Raw genomic sequence first — 17,303 nt, 5'->3', positions numbered from 1 at the left:
GAAATGTGCGAATTCTCTGAATGTAAGTGCATATGGGTTGAGGTGTCGTTCCCTTTGATCCTTGTTCTTGTGCAGAAGATACTGTAGCTACAAGTGTGCAATCATAAGAGTGATTAATGGGTTTTCACTGACAGAATTTAAAAAAAAGTGATATGCATCCTTGTGAGGGAAGTGCCAGGCAGATGCTGATGATTAGGGATGTTTGATTACCCTACCTTAGCATCTCATCTGAGCTCCTAGAGGCAGATTGATTAGGTCTGGAGCTATTGACTTCACCTGGAATGTCTGGACATCTCCCCCTCCCCTCCCCTTTTTCCCCCCTTCCTGTTGTTGCCTTGTGTAGCAAAAGCTGACTCTTAAAGATGAGGTAAACTTTGTACTTCTGCTACAATGAAAAAACTTGTGGCCAGAAGGTGGCAATAGAGCAGTGAGTACTTTTTAAGGCCAGAAGGAGCCAATGTATCATTTAGTGTGGCCTCTGTACTGGAAGCCTTCACACTTCACCCTGCAAATGTGTTAGCCTCAGTCCTGTGTGCTAGTTTCAGAACCACAGAAAACCGTACAATTTAAAAGCAACAGATAGTTTAGTAGCATTTTAACAAAACATGTAGTTGGTATGAGCTTTCGTGGGCTGTTTCGTTAGTCTTTAAAGTGCTACTAAACCTATTTGTTTTTTAGGTTTTTACAAACCTGTTACAAACTAACTCGGCTACCCCTCTGAAACTTTTGAGAATACAATGTGTTAACTGTCATTCGAATATCGTAAAGGTGTGCTTACTTGGTTTACTCTAGAGCCGTGGTGTCTCACCAGTTCTGAAGCAATAGCCATTATAGTGAACTAGCCCCACACAATCAGTGGCTACCATGGTACAGCTCTAGGGTCTAGTGTTTGCAGTCTGATAGGTGCCCTGAGGCACCTATTCAGGGAGCAGTCTTAATTGAGTGCTCTACTGATGCATAAGAGCCTCAACATCTATGTGTAGCCCACATGATTTTCTCTTCCAAACTATTCAGATACGCATCTAGAAGGTGAAACTGATCCAATAAGCATTACCTGAGGCTTTGTCTGCTCTTGAAAATACCAGCAATAGCTACACTGGGCAGGGCACTGTGTTGGGGAGAAGTAAACACCACGCCGCCCTCACTGGCACAACCTGCTGTGCAGCTGCAGCTATGCTGATGGAGAGTGGTACTGTTAGTCTGGCTAACATTTCTTAGGAAGGCAGTTGTTTGTACAGCCCCAGAAAACACCTTGTCAGCGGGCTGTCTGGACCGGAGGGACTATGTAAAATACCTGCTCTAAGCTCTCGATTGGCTAGATTAAAACAGCCTAATGAGACTAGGGGCTAGAAATTCAGCAGCAAAATTCAAATAGGAAATAAGACACTAATTGAATGTTTGTTGCTGTATTAACATTAGAACTGGTTATCAAAGGAGGGGTGGGAGAGAAGTGGTGTAAATTCTTCTGTTGAAAACCTATGGAGCTGCTCTGTCACCTGAGGGGGTAGTCTGAGGGCCACCTTTTGGTTCTGAAATTGTATGGAGGGCCAGGCAGGGAAGGATAGGGGAGAGCTGTGCCTCCTGAAATAACCAGGCATGGCCCAGCTCCCAATTGCCCCTTGAGGAAACTGCCTGTTATACAATCTACTGCTTCCCACCCACAGCAACAGGCCTGGTGGTTCTACTGCCACACCACCCTGCCAGAGGTAGCCATGCCACCAGAAGCATCTGCTCTGCAGGCACAGTGAGTTGAAGCTATGAAGGAGAGAGAATGGGAGGGGCCAGTGGCTAATCTCCATGGGTGGGAGCTGGGGCATTGGATAGAAGGCTCCTGTGGGCTGGGTGTGGCCTGTGGGCTGTAATTTGCCCCCTTCTCCCTTTGCCAGAGACTCAAAAAATGGATTAGGTCATGAGCTTTCATTTGGATGAGGTGGAGAGGAAATTACAGAATCCAGCGGAATGGTAACACATTTGTAGGGGAACATTTTTGCTTGCCTGGACATTTGGTAATAGATTTAAAAGATCTTAACTGGTAAATGCACTACAAAGGCAATTTTCCCCACCTTTGATATTCTCATTTCCACATCACATTCTATGAATGGGTATGGCTAGACTACAAGTTTCTGTAGGGAAAAGGTACACATTATAAATAGCGTGTTTGCTCTTCTGCCAAAAAAGCAGAACAAGCATGTTCCCTGGATGTGGCAGAGGTTTTTTTGTTTTTTGTTTTTTTTTTCAGGATACTGGAGGTATCCCAACCTTCCCTGCCCTTCCCCAATCTAGCTGTACCCAGTGAGACATAGCCAGCCTGACTTAGCTTCAATAAGACTGGTCCTATACTTGACAGGTGATACTTTTGCTATTCTATATACCCTGGCTTCTGTAATTTTCTCTCATCTGATGAAGTGGGGTTTGCCTACGAAAGCTCAAGACCTAATCAATTTTGTTAGTCACTAAGGCTACATCTACACTGCAGCTATACTAGAGGTATCCTGAAATAGCTATTCTGGGTTTCTTGAGCGCTCGTTATTTTGAAATATAATGGGCTCATTCTTACAGTCCTGTGAACCTCATTCCATGAGGAGTAAGGAATATTTCAGAAAAGTGATTTATTTTGAAATAAGTGCTGGGTAGACAGAGCCAAATTTCAAAATAAGCTATTTCTAAATTAATTCTAAATAAGCTAAGCAGTTTGCGTAGCTCAAATTCCATAGCTTATTTCAAGCTATGGGTGCAGTGTAGACGCACCCTACAGTGCTACAGCACTGCTTGTTTTTAAAGTTACTAACACGGCTACACCTTTGAGACTTTCTTCAGTTGGAGTCCTTCAAGTTTGGGAGTCAGTCCTGCTGTGTAGTATGGGTTGTAGGGCGAGGGTGCAGGAATTTTGGATACACTCTGATCTGTTGGGCAGAACATTGGACTAGGTTAACATAATGGTCCTTTGTGGCCTTAAACTCTTAGGCTATGTCTATATTGGCAAGATTTTGCGCAAATATTCAAAAATGCAAGAGTTTTTGCGTTAGAGTATTTGAGTAAGAGAGTGTCTGCACTGGCATGTGCCTTTGCACAAGAGATGTAAAATGCCAGTGTAGCCCATTTTAGCCATCGGGCTTTCTTGCACAAGAAATTAATGTTGCCTGTCTACACTGGCCTCTTGCGCAAGAACAGTTGCTCGAGGGCTTATCCCTGAGCGGGAGTGTCAGAGTATTTGCACAAGAAGCACTGATTTTATACATTAGAACATCCGTGTTCTTGCACAAGTACTCGCGGCCAGTGTAGACACATAGCAAGATTTTGCGCAGAAGCGTCCACTTTTGTGCAAAATCTTGCCAATGCAGACACAGTCCTAATCTGCTTATTGACGTAGGGGGCCCAGTTTAAAATTGTAGGCCAGGGTGGGAACTTCATGGGGGGGCGGGAGGCACTTAATGAATTTTGGGACCTGGACATGGGCTGGTTCCACCCCTGGAAGAGTTGGGGTCTGAGGTGGAAGGGGTGGGGCTGTGGACTACCCTCCTCTAGAGTTGTCCGGGGCCAGAGGCTTTGAATGAAAAACACAGCAAAGGGCTCATGGCTGCCAGACTCCGTGCTGCTGCATTTCCTGGCAGCTGTCCGGGGTTGCTGTAGCTGTTTAAAGGGCTCAGGGCTCTGGTCCCTGCTGGAGCAGCACCACGGCCGGAAGCCATGAGCCATTTAAATAGGTTCCTCCTGCCTGAGCCACTGCCTGGAAATTCGGTGGCACAGGCAGCAAGATACAAATAGAAAGCGACCAGATGCAACCCATGGGCTGCATCGAAGTGTTAGGTCGGCCCTGGCCAGGGCTGATTGTGTGGCTGGCAGCTAGAAACAACTCCCTTGAGCCAAGATAGGTGAAACTTTCATGGTCTTTACAGCTACTTTTATATTAGTTTTCTCCCCTCTGCTCCTCTCCTCTTACAGTACATTGTATGGTCCTGCTATCATCTTTACGTTCTTTGCCCTGCTGGTACTTTGCCTTGGAACAGAAGAGCTCCCCAGAAACTGGTCCAATACATGGTGTCATTTAAATTCTTGTCACGCTTCCACTACACCTAGCAAGTTCAGCTGTCAAGGAAAGTGGGATTATACCACTGTGTGGTGTATGATGAGTCTGAACTGTGCCATGTGCTAGCATGGGTTGGTAGATTAAAAGAAAGGGGTGGAGCAATGTGCCATCTTGCCTTGTCTGCATTGTTCTTTTGTAAAAAGCATCATGGGGCACCATTCATCTAGGGCTACCCATGATTTCTTCTGGAAGTGAGTGGGTTTCAGGCATGGTGGTAGGTATTACCAGCTAATGCAGTCAAGCAGAGGATGCAGGCATTGGGATGAGGGGGGCAGAAAGGTGTCTATTCCTGGCTGTACTGTATTTTCTTTGTAGCTGGGCAAGTTGCTTGTAGGTCACTTGCTAATCCTGCCTTTTCTCCAACCATACATTGAAGATCAAGCACCAAACATTTAGAAGCTGTGACCTTTCAGAAAATTTGGAAAGCAGGTGCCAAAGCACTGTAGGGTGTTTCCTTGGGTCAGAGGATTGTGAGGCTAAATGAACATTCATAAAATTCTGCACTGATTGTTGAGCAAATGGTGTATATACTGAACTAGCTGCATTGCTCAGAAAACCAGAGGAACAACATTTAGGAAAGGAGGGGACCCTGAGCCAGGGGACCCCCTGAGCCACAGACCCTAGGGGCTGATGGCTCCTGGCCCACACCTGGCCCTCTGAGAGCAGCAGGACCTCCCCTCCCCCCAGGACCGAGCAGCCAGCCCCTGGGAGAAGAGTCATGTGGCCAGTAGCAAGGGGACTTCTCTTTGCAAGGTTGGCTCAGGGATTCACCTGCTCTGCCTTGGCAAGCAAAAGCTTAGAGGTCACATCTAAACCCGATGGCTGGAACCAGACACAGAAGAGCCCCACTCACAGTATGAACAGCAGCTGGCTGGCTTCACAGCAGTGTATTGCATCGAGGGTTTAACCCAGCCCCTGTCCTGGGCTGCAGCAGGCACGTGGATTGCTTCCAGTCGGATAAGCCCAGTGGGCTGAGCAGAAAGGCTGGCTGGCTGGCTTTGATTTCTGGTGGGGGGGGTGTGGCAGGTGGGGAGCGACCCCAGGTGGAGGGCAGGTTCTACAGGAGGGGCACCCCAGCTCATGCTCAGGACTACAGGTGCTGTGGGGGGCAGGGCAAGTGCCTGAGCCATTGTGCGCATGGGGGTGGGGGCACTGCATGCCGGTGGCGGGGGGGGGGGGGGGGGGAGAAGAGGGTTGATTATGTAACCTCACAGGCGGGAGAGGGCGAGTCCTGAGAGGCTATATGTGGGAGGGGTGTCCCAGTTCACGCCTGGGTCCAAAAGTACTGTGGGGGGCAGGGCAGGACCCCAATTGGGTCCAAAAGTACCTTAAAACCTTCTCCTGGAGGAAAGGTTACCCCATGGAAAGTTTGGTTGCAGTAGGTCTTATAGTGTCTAAGTTATTAGTGCACAAACATACAAACATTCTCCTTTATATATTAGATTACAAGACTTAACTCAAACCTGAGTTTAGAGGGCTTGCAGATAAACCCCTAGAACCAATTGTTTACTCCTACTGCACGACTGGGTACCACAAATTCCATCCCACTCAATGGCCAAGATTGAAAAAGTTTATTGCAAAATTATACAATTTAAAGAGTTTTATGGTACAAGAATTCAAAAACAAAAAAAAAGCAGGTTTCCATTCACATGCTGCAAATTCACACATGTTCTCCACACTCCCACCCTCTCCTGTATGAATGTGCAATAGCACATGGTTTCAGTGCATTTGTCTGAGCATGCACCCTGCAACATTTGGTGCATTCTGATACATGCTCATGCTCACCCTCTCTTCCCCCCCCCAGTTGGAAATTGTCAGAGCTCAAAACTGGAGGTATTAAGGACAGCACTGCCTGCTGGGCTGACCTGTATGTGGTTTTGGCATACATGTTTTACTGCACTTCTTAAACTTCAGCTACTTACCAATTTTGGCCCCCAGATTTTAGTGTATATCCAAGATTGATTAACAGGAAAGGTTTTCTCAAAGGATTGTGGAAGTCACTTTAACAAATTAAACCTCTGAAAACCAAATACTGCAGCATTGGGCTTGTGTCTGAAAACTTGGAAGTGAGATAAGACAAGAAATAGTTTTACTGACCACCTTGGCTACTTATCCGCATCAGTGACATGGAAAATAGATTTAAGCTGACAAACAATCAAACCCTTTGTTCTCCAGCTTGGCTGTGCCATTAGACATGCACTTAGGCATTTGTGAGATGATGACCACTGGTCATTTTAAATACAACCTTTAAGCTGGTAATGTCCCATGGGGGAAAAATGTATTTGCTCCAGCAGCTTGAGGCTGGAGTTGGAGAAGAATTTGTGCATACATACCAGAACACAGCTCTGTGCAATTCAGCCAGTGGGGCATGAACATTCTTGGAGAGATCCTAGTGTAGAAAGGGTCGTTAGGAAAACAGGCTATGGCAAATCTAAGGTCGTCTTATTTCAGAAAAAAAGCAATGAACAAGTGCTAGCTCCCAATTAGAGGAGTCCATGGCAGTCTTCCCCAAGGGATATGGTTCGGGCTCTACTTTGCTAGTCCTCCTTGCAGAGAGAAGTTTCACAATGTAAACTGTGTTTCTTGCCCAGTCTGTCCTGACAAGACTGAAACAAAAGCACCAAGTGATGTGAACTTCCTCCTCTCCCTTTGGTGTTATCGAATCCTTTCTATAGCAGGCCTGGTGCTGATGAGTTATCAGCTGGATACTCTCCCAGACTGAAATCGTGATCCACACAGCAGGCAGAGAGAGAACACAGCTAACTGCAGAGCAAAATCACCCCCCTTCCCCACCAGTGCCTCCTCTCTGCTTAAGCGCTCACATGAAAAAGGATCTTTCATCTCTATGGCCCATTCAGTCCTTGCTCCCTTAGCTGAGACAGTTCACTGCTGCCTAATTGAAGAGGGAATTTTTAAATGCAATTCCCAGTGATGCAGATTTTTGCAAGATTTCAGCTGCCCATGGGTAAGAACGGGACAGGCATTTTTTACTTTGTGTTCAACTTAAAAGTTTTTTGGGGGGATATGACACACAGTTCAGAGTTAAGCGGTATAGGGAGAATTCTATTTGTTCTTATGTGGGTCACAGCATCAGAGCACCTACTTACATGTATGGCAGTCTGTTTTCCCTGCCCTAAAATAACCAGTTTAGTTAAACCGACTAGTAGGAGCTCATTTCTCCTCACCCTTAATCTGCACCCAGTGCCTCCGCAGTGGTGAGTGGATGTAAGTGGGAGCAGCCTCAGTCCTTGCTGCTCCCTTGGACACAGAACTTCAAGGAGGTAACAAATAAAGGGACTAGGCACCATGAATTCTAGCTCAGCTAAGAAACCCCCAGGACAAGGAAGCAGGAATAAGCTATGGCAGTAAGCAAGCTGTCCGCTGCAAAATTGCCAGGAAAGAGGGATGGGAAAGCAGCGCTCCATGTGTCTAGAACAAAAGGCACAATAAAGACTGATGTGAGTGTGTGGGCAGGTACCTTTACCGTGGCCTCAGCTGACAGTTTGCATCCCAGCAGGTGGTACCATCATGCTTGGCTTAAGGATTTATGCTAGTGCAGGAAGGAGGAAGAAGACACAGCAACCTATCATCTCAGCAGAAATTCCACTGATTGGGAACAGAAGCCCATTGAACAGGCCCTTCCCATTGTTCATGGTCTTTCCCCTCCCCCCACCTCCCCTGTTCCTCCCATGCATTTTCTTTTGGTGGAATATTCTGGCGAGGTAAAGTGTATGTTGGATTGAACATCAAAATGCACTCTGGTCCGGCTAGCACCCATCAGTTTGTAGAGAATACAAAATAACATTTCCCCATTTAAAAAATCCCCAACAAAACCTGACCCTTCAAACTACAGTTCATCGCGCATTTTGTCCCCTTTGGGCCTCACTAGCCTGCCAATGAAAAGAATGGAGTTGGTTTTATTGTCCTTGATCACAAAGACGAACGGGTGATCGGCGTAGAAGAGTCTGGGGTTCCTCATTTCTTCTCGGCCATAGATGTCAGCGTCAAAGGGGTTCCCCTCGGTGTCCCACTCGAGGGCCGCGGCGTGGAAGACATTGGAAAGGTAGAGATCTTTCTTGCCTGAAATCTTGGACAGGTCAGCTTTGTTCTTGTCAATGGCTTCCGTCAAACCAAGGTCTGCCAAGTGTTTCTATGATGAAAGACAGGCAGGTTAGTCTCCTATGGAACACTCCTATGTTCCACTAGCTAGCTTCTGCTCTCAGCAATGAACAGAGAATAATGCCCCTGCATTCAAGGAATAGAGCTACATTTCTGGGGTTGTGGGCAGGATGTGTCTCCTGGGAGCCTGAAGGGACCATAAGGGAGTTGATGGAGGAGGTTCCCCCCACCCCTCGCTTTTGCAAACTTGTAAATGAGTCGGGTAAAATAGCAATACACCCAGGGCTTCACTTGGAGCCAGGCAGCCAGTTAAGCCGAATTGTTAGTCTAGGTTTTCACTGAATAATGCAGTTTTAAGTAATAAGCTTACTATGTAGAGCAAGCCAACTTGCGTATAAAACACCTCTAATTGCTCCACCTTCGCTCCCTTGTATGCAGGCTGGAGAAGAGAGCTCCCAAGTTCAAGGACGGTGGGGATTGGGTTACAATTTTATATGCAGATCAGATCAAATCAGTGTATTATGGGCTCCTCAAATGTAGTTCTTAGAAGTCCTGCCGGGGTATCCTAACACGCCATCCACTCAGGGAAGCTCCCACGGCAGAAATCACAGTCCTCTCTTCCCCACCATCCTGGACTCTTACAACCATCCCAAAGATGGCAGAAATGTCTCCATACCTGAAGATCGTGGCTGACTTCCAAGCTGACTTTCGGCAGGGAAATAGCCACGGCTCTCTTCTTCAACTTTCCGATCCAAGTTTTCAGTTGCTCTCTAGTGAGAAGCTTCTCAACTCTCTCCAGTGGCTCCACGTGGTTCGGCATAATGAAGATCATGCTGGAGAGTTTGTGAGCGAGAGGCATCTCTACAATCTGAAGTTTCTCAGTTTCATCATCAAAGTAGTTGTACAGACCTTAAGGGAAAGAATCACAAGCAGAGACAATAAGGCTGTGTCTACATTGGCAAGATTTAGTGCAAAAGCAGCTGCTTTTGCGCAAAATCTTGCTGCCTGTCTACACTGGCCACGAGTATTTGTGCAAGAACACTGACGTTCTACTGTATGAAATCAGTGCTTCTTGCGCAAATACTTTGACGCTCCCGCTCAGGGATAAGTCCTCTTGTGCAAGTGTTCTTGCGCAAGAGGCCAGTGTAGACAGGTAACATACACTTCTTGCGCAAGAAAGCCCGATGGCTAAAATGGCCATCGGAGCTTTCTTGCGCAGGAGAGCATCTACACGGGCACGGATACTTTTGCACAAAAGATTTGCTTTTATACACATGCCAGTAAAAACGCTCTCTTACTCAAATACTCTAACGCAAAAACTCTTGCATTTAGAGTATTTGCGCTAAATCTTGCCAGTCTAGACATAGCCTAAGGGTGAGTCATGGGGAGCAGCTAAAGCTACCAAAACACAGTTGATAGTAACTGACATGTGCTACTAGTCAGATCTCTAATGCTCCTATTCTAGGTCTAGGACATTCTAGGTGTTCCTAATGGACAAGACACCATCTCTAAAGCCATCCTAATCAATGCCATTCTCCTAGCGTGTACTAAGAGTTAAGTGTAAAACTGCATAGCTCTGTCTCATCTCAAAGCTGATGGGGCAAGAAAAACAAGTGAAAAGTTCACCAAGTGGACTAACATCATCTCTGGATTTAATCTAGTGATCTTGGGCCAGGGAGCATAAGCTAAAATTTACCTGTGCGGTGCATCATGGGAACTCCCACTGTGTAGGAACGGGTAACCATGAAGCCACGGTTGTCTACCATCTTGTGGTGGAACTTCTCATCCCAGTGAGCTATAAATATAGGAAAAGGAAAACCCATCCGTTAACAAGAAATGGAAATGTGCTGTGTCGTCATGCACATCTCTACCTTCCCGCAAGGAACTCCCTAGACCGGTGAGCATCTGAGAGCCCATAATTTGTCTTACCAAAGAGAATATGGCTCCATCTAGTGCAGCTTCTTTTCTCTGGCAGTATAACAGACACTTTGAATTTTAAAAAATCCTATTTTTGTTATTGTGGTAACTTGAAGTGATAATGGACTAGAAGAGAATTCCTAGCCAGCCCCCCAAAAAGTCTTCTATTCTGTAGCCTGAAGTTTATTTATCCTCCCATCAATTTTGACCAATTTATTTGACATATGTCCTCTGAAGTTTCAGATGAGAAAATAAGATTTCTATTGTGAACTCCAATGGCTTCTATGTTTCACCCCAGTACATTTCACTTGTGGGGGAAAGATCTCTCCACCATGTAAACCCCTATAGAGTCAAGTAAACGCTTGGAGCCTGAGTCTCCTCCCACTTGCACCAGTGTGACACTCCAACTGATTTACACCAGTGTAAATGGAAGCTGAATTCGGCCCTTGCATCATGTATGTCTAGATTAAGAATAGGAGTCGAAGCCCGGTATGGCTCAAACTGGCTAGGGGGCGCCATCTGCACTTGCTCATGCCTCTCCCTCATTTCGAGCACCCTTGGCATTTAACTTACGCTTAAAAAACATGGCATTCACGATCAGGGCCCCATCGGTCTTCTCCACATCTTTGGTCACCTCGGGGAGCTTGCCATCGGTGGTCTGGGATGCCCACTCGTTGATGGATTTCAGGGCGCTCCTCTTGTCCCTGAAGTTGATCTTGGAGTGTTCGTAGTTGTAGTGCTTCTTGCTGCTCTTCACAAAGTCATCGGCGAAGTTGATGGAGCTGGGGCCGTACAAGCGGTTCCCGAGCTTCCAGGTGACGTTGCGGGCGGTGGAGTTGCTGACCTCACTCAGGAGCTCTGAGAGACCGCTGTGCACGTACTCGTCGTTTAGTTTGTCGGCGCTGAGCACAGCCTTGGCTTGGGAGGCCGTGGTGGCCTTGCCACCGAGTGACACAAGGCCCAGAGAGGAGGCCACCACCACGGGAGACACCAGGATGTTCTCTGTGTTCTTGTCTTTCGCCATGGTGTGGTAGAGGTTGAAGGCGAGAGTTGCGCTGCGATCGGCTAAGGTGGCTGCCTTGTCACTCAGCTTCTTATCTTCCGAGGGCACTGCAGCCACGAGGGCGCAGAGGGCCAGAAGGCTGGTCACCCACATGGCTTCCACCAAATGTGACAGTGCTGTGAACCTGCAAGGCAGCGAAAGGCGTGGCATCAGTCAGACCACATGCCATTCCCAAAGCCATGACAGCATCTAGATTACTCTAAGTTCAGACACCCTTAGTTAACCCCTCTGGAAAGCCAAATAGCGTTTGTGATGCAATCTGATCTGCATCAGTGACTTGCTTCCAATTTAATACTTTTAACAGGGTCCAATTTCCAACCAGGCTTCTGCCCCGTGGCCCCCTTTTTTTGCAGGTACGAAGCTACACCCTCAGAAATGGTCCGTGCAATTAACTGCGGGAGTAAATCATACGGTGGGAGAGCGGAATGTTCGTTAATGCTTGAGAGTCCAAATTCCATTCTGAAATGTGGGGCCTGGAACAGTTTGAATGCACACCTGCTTTCTAACTAACTCACTGGTCTGCTTGGGGACTTTAAAGGGAAGGAATCAGGCAGTTGGGTGCTTCAAAGACCCAGATGATAGGATGGAGTTTTTTCAATTCTAGATCAGGCTTCGTGCTGTTTGGTGGAGCAGAGGCCACTGAGGATCCCTGCTGTTTGGAGGCCTAGTGGCCACCACACTCAAGATAGAACATTGCAGGCTGGAGGATCAGTCCTCTCTGCAGACTGCAACTTTATAGAAGATGATGTGGTGGAAACCCACTCAATTTATGCCAAGTCAGACTGAGCTCTTTAGACCCTGCAAGCCGCCCACATTTGAACAAGCAAGTAATCCCTGGGACTTGTCCATTAGCACCCCCAAAAGCAGGCTTACGTGCTGCTGCCAGCCTGCTAGACTTATTCTTTGGGCTCATGGGTGCTCCAACAGGCTAGGGAGCTCAAAATCTTCCCAATGCTTGTGTAGGGCAGGGGTTAAATTCCTTTTCTCTGCCTGAGACTTCATTTGTTGTATGATGTTATCTTGGTGGAAGTCAAAGACCTAATGCTGAATAATTCGTAGCAGTGAATGAGCTCCATTCTTTAGTCATTCTTCTCCTGGGAGGCTGCTTTGAAATTCAGTTCCTGGCATGCAGTGGCAAGAAGCAGCTAGAATGGCAGCGCTAGGGTTAAAGAAAACAGAACAGGAAACAGAGGAGGGCCCAAGGAAATGCATACACAAAAGAAAGCATCTGTGCACGTAGCCACATTACAGTTCACAGGATCAAAGAAAGAAAGCCTTAGGATAGGGTTAATTCACAGCCTAAGATCCCTTCGATACTAAAGCCTTGATGAACAACTGAAAATGAAAAGCGGCGCATTTTACTTTGCCCTGGCTATCCAAAAGAAAGACTTAGTTAAGACACAGACACCAGTTAATCCCCCCCATCTGGGTGCGGGGCTGGGATTATGCAGTTAAACAGTTTCAAACTTTTGTTTGTGTTTTTGTGTGTTCTTCTTCTAAAGATACCTTGAAACTTTTTCATAGTGAGGTCAACGTTTGTCTTTTTCATTCTGAAAGAAAACAGATACAGAAAGTAGTTCCCTTGAGAATGGCACCTGGTTGTAACACACAAGCTAGAACTTTAGGACAGTTCCATTACTTCGGTGGGCAATGAAATCTAGTCACCAGCCAAGAAGCTGCTGCAGCTGCCATGCCCAAACTTTGCCTGCAGCGGGGCTGCTCGAGGAAAGGCGCAGGCCCTAGGACAGGTCTTGGCCTGTTAGGCTCCATCCTGTTCTGAGCAACATCTCCTACCCTTGAATTATATGAAGGGGGGGAGGGGTGTTAGTGAGACTACAGCATTGGCCTGTGTGTTATAATTTAATGCCATTCTGATCTTCAAGGAGCTCCTTCCTGATTGCCTCCACACACGCCCTGTACTCCCCAGGGTCCCAGTCTGCCGTGAGATGCATGCAGGCAGAGCCCTGTGCCAGCGTGGCAGGTCTATCCGTCCTCCCTCGCCCCCCCCCCCCCACACACAGATCAGAATAAACCACAAGACGAAGTGACTCACACCAATGTAATAAGCAAATGCCGCTTGGGTGTTAGTAGAGATCTTGCACTAAGACAGCCGCAGGCTTTGCATTTTTGACACAGAGTTGGTTTTAGTTCATAATAAGAGAGAACAAAGAGCGGCCTTGAAGGCGGTAGCTTTCCTCCCTGCTCTGCAGCAGGTCAGTCTTTGGGCCCAGGGGGACCCAGGGCTCTCAGGCCAGAGGGAGCAGTGGATACTGGTTTAATGCTAGCTCTGAGCTGGAAAGAGGCGCAGGGAACGGAGCTGGTTGCTGGACACTGCTCCTATTCTATTTGCCTCCTTTTATTTCACTCTCATTGCTTGGGATACTTCCTCCCCCTCCCGCTCAGGATCTGTGAGAGTCACTGGCATCCCCTTCCCATGGCAGCCTCTGGTTTCAGGGCAGCAGGACCCTTCTGGGTAGGGCAGGAGAGGCTGCTGCCCTTGCATCAGTCTAGCCCAGACCTGCCACCCACAAACTGCAAGAAAGCAACCACTGCAGCCACAGAGTTGAATACCCTGAACCACACAAAGCTCATCAGCCGCTCCTTCCTCCCACATCCTCCACAGGGTCAGGGTGGGGCATGTACCCCTAGACATAGGACTGGGAAGTACAGGCACAGGGGGTGCTGCAGTATCCCCCAGATTTTGCACCCCACACTGGGGTCCCAGACACCACCCTGCACCGGGGGCCCTGCTGCCACCCAATGTCCTGGCAGCCAGCCCCATAGACTCTGCCTTTTAACCCTGGGGTCCTGGTAGCTCTACTGCAAGCCCTCGGGGTCCCAATGGCTACCCCCAGCGGTGGCCCCACCCTGGGGCAGTGAAGGACATAAATAAGATAAGGCGGGGCCAGGGGGAGGGTGCAGCTCAGGTCCCCCAACTAGAATTGTTCCATCCAGACCCTCCCCACACTCCAGCAAACCCTGGGGAGGAGGAGGGAGCGGGTGGGAGAGGAGGTGTTACCACCACTCCCAAACTTTCTAGGCTGTTTGAACAGACTCCAGGAGAGACCAGCCCCTGACACCAGCCCTTCTCCAGCCACCAATCCCATTCCCAGGGACGTTCCCTTCTGCCCCCCATACTGGGGCTTTCCCGGCAGCTGGGTGATATTCCCTGGGACCCTCTGAGATTCTGGGGTGCTCTTCCCACCCAGCCTGCCCCAGGGACACGCTGGGGTGTCCCCTCTCCCATGCACACCCTCTCTACCCCAGGGCCACTCCGGTCTCCCTGCACATGCACAGCCTGTCCGGGAACACTGCAGGGTACCCCCCCACGCTACGCACACAGCCTGTCCCGGGGACACTGCGGGGTACCCCCCCCCACATGCACAGCCTGTCCCGGGGACACTGCGGGATACCCCCCACTACACGCACAGCCTGTCCGGGGACACTGCGGGGTACCCCCCCCACAGCACAGCCTGTCCCGGGGACACTGCAGGGTACCCCCCCCCCACACGCACAGCCTGTCCGGGGACACTGCGGGGTACCCCCCCTACACACACAGCCTGTCCCAGGGACACTGCGGGGTACCCCCCCACAGCACAGCCTGTCCCGGGGACACTGCAGGGTACCCCCCCCCTACACACACAGCCTGTCCCGGGGACACTGCGGGATACCCCCCCCACACACACACACAGCCTGTCCCAGGGACACTGCGGGGTACCCCCCCACACACACACACAGCCTGTCCCGGGGACACTGCGGGGTACCCCCCCTACACGCACAGCCTGTCCCGGGGACACTGCGGGGTACCCCCCTGCGGGGTACCCCCCCCCCCGCTACACGCACAGCCTCTCTACCCCAGGGCCACTCCGGTCTCCCTGCACATGCACAGCCTGTCCGGGAACACTGCAGGGTACCCCCCCACGCTACGCACACAGCCTGTCCCGGGGACACTGCGGGGTACCCCCCCACACACACACAGCCTGTCCCGGGGACACTGCGGGGTACCCCCCACTACACGCACAGCCTGTCCGGGGACACTGCGGGGTACCCCCCTACACGCACAGCCTGTCCCGGGGACACTGCGGGGTACCCCCCTCCCCACATGCACAGCCTGTCCCGGGGACACTGCGGGGTACCCCCCACTACACGCACAGCCTGTCCCGGGGACACTGCGGGGTACCCCCCTACACGCACAGCCTGTCCCGGGGACACTGCGGGGACTGCCTCGCCATCCCAAGGAGATCCATGGGGCGGGGCGCCCCCACATCTTGCTACCCCCTCCCCTGCCCGATGACTGCAGCCCGGTGCCTGAACCTCCGTGGGGCCCCAGCGCAGCCCCTCACCTGGAGGGATCGCTCCTGTGTCGCGGGGGCTCGCGTCCGGCCTGGGGGCGCAGAACTGGCGGAGCTGGGGTGCGGGGCAGGAGCGGATCAGCTGAAGTCTGCCGGCGCGTGTCCCTCTCTGCAGCTGAGCAGCCCCGAGGAGGGGGCTATATAACCCGCCCAGAGAAACTTCTGGAAAGTTGGAAAAGTTGCCTGTGTAAATGGGAGGCTCCGAATTCCAACAGAAAAAAAAAAAGCACTTTAGAGCCTCCCACTGGCAGACTCCCCGCTCCACTCCTGGGAGCTACCGCAGGGTCCTACTGCTTGGCGGATTGCACACGGCAGAGTCCTCTGGAGGAGAAAGGTCGGAACCTTTTATGGTCTTTCCTAGACTATGTCTACACTACAAGGTTTTTGCGCAAAACCCAGCGGAATGTCCACACCTCAAGTGTGTTTTTGCGCAAGTAAATCGGCAGAACAGAGAGCTTTTGCTAGTAGAGTTATTCCTCTCCCCACGAGGAATAACGCCTTTTTGTGCTATAGCTCTTGTGCAAAAAGGCAGGTGTGGACGCTCCGGAGGCGTTTATGCACAAGAAACCCCTATCGGCAAAAGCACAGGTGCCCTGATGGCCATTCTGTGAATAGCAATCAGAGCTTTTTTGTGCACGAGTGTCCATGTAGTGTGGACGCTCTCTTGAACAAAAGCACATCGCTTTTGTGATGCGTTGTGAGGTCTGGACGCGCTTTTGTGCAAGAAGTTTTTGCGCAAAAGCTCTTCTGCAAAAGGCTTCTTGCACAAAAACCCTGCAGTGTAGACAAAGCGCCTGCATTAGGCTCCTACCCAGTTCTCCAGCTGCTCTGCTCCAAAGGCCATGCCACCACCAGCAGCAGTGCAGAAATACCACAATCCCCTCATGATAACCTGGCAACCCTCTCATGACAGTGTGAAACTTGCGACAAGGAGTCCTGTGGCACCTTATAGGCTAACAGATGTATTGGAGCATAAGTTTAGTGGGCAAAGACCCACTTTGCAGATCCAGACTAACATGGCTACTCCTCTGATAGTGTGAAACTTCTCATTCTTAAAATCCTATGACCATGATGCTAATACCAAAATGGCTAGGATTGACCTAGCCAGAGCATCGCCTACATGTAGAGGCGCTGGGGGTCAGCCCTGGCAGAAATTAGGCACTGGCTGTTCTCCCCAGGTACAGATATGGAGATGAAACACAAAATGTCTAAGGGCTAGACCCACAAAGGTATTCAGGGACCTAACTCCCATTGCTTTTTTAGGAATGGGGCACCTAAACCACTAAGGGTGCATCTACACAGTGCCCTAAACTTGAAATAAGATTCCCAATTTGCACTATGAAAATTGTGTAGCTTATTTCGATTGAATTTTGAAATTTAGCACATCTACACTGCCAAATTTCAAAATAACGCACTATTTTGAGACATCCCTTAACCCTCATGGAACAAGAGTTACTGGCATGCCGAAACAGCACACCCGTTATTTTGAAATAATTGGCGGCTTGTGAAGACATGGGGTAGCTATTTTGGGATGCCTCCGTTTTACTACTTGTCTGTGAGGAGCGGGGCAGGAACTCAGATGTCCCATGTTTTAAGCTTTGTAATCCAGCCGTTGGAGCATCTTTCCTCATATCAGCCCACTCTATAAGATGCAAAGAAAGACATTGCTCCTGAACCACATTGTTTACAAATAGTAGCCCCGATCCTTCAAACATATTTAGAGTTTAATGGGGCAACTCTCTTGAATAAAGTTACACGTGTGCTC

General features: G+C 49.4%; 1 protein-coding gene across 4 annotated transcripts; it reads right to left on the bottom strand.

The window, feature by feature from the left end:
* Positions 1-5,643: 5,643 nt before the first annotated feature.
* SERPINH1 (serpin family H member 1) lies at positions 5,644-15,693 on the bottom strand. Of its 4 annotated transcripts, none has more exons than XM_006130856.4 (7): positions 15,530-15,693; positions 12,693-12,736; positions 12,060-12,345; positions 10,697-11,310; positions 9,903-10,001; positions 8,883-9,115; positions 5,644-8,237 (listed from the first exon to the last, which is right to left on the bottom strand). In XM_006130856.4, the coding sequence occupies exons 4-7, from the start codon at positions 11,277-11,279 to the stop codon at positions 7,935-7,937; spliced, it is 1,218 nt and encodes a 405-aa protein (XP_006130918.1). In that variant the 5' UTR covers positions 11,280-11,310; positions 12,060-12,345; positions 12,693-12,736; positions 15,530-15,693; the 3' UTR covers positions 5,644-7,934. The 4 variants fall into 4 exon arrangements, with proteins under 4 accessions (XP_006130918.1, XP_014432870.1, XP_006130919.1 ...); XM_014577384.3 differs by having other exon boundaries at positions 12,060-12,230; XM_006130857.4 differs by lacking the exon at positions 12,060-12,345.
* Positions 15,694-17,303: the final 1,610 nt, after the last annotated feature.

The sequence above is a fragment of the Pelodiscus sinensis genome, chromosome 1, assembly GCF_049634645.1.
Source record: "Pelodiscus sinensis isolate JC-2024 chromosome 1, ASM4963464v1, whole genome shotgun sequence".
NCBI lineage: Eukaryota > Metazoa > Chordata > Testudines > Trionychidae > Pelodiscus > Pelodiscus sinensis.
This window is presented reverse-complemented; position numbering and strand designations above follow the sequence as displayed.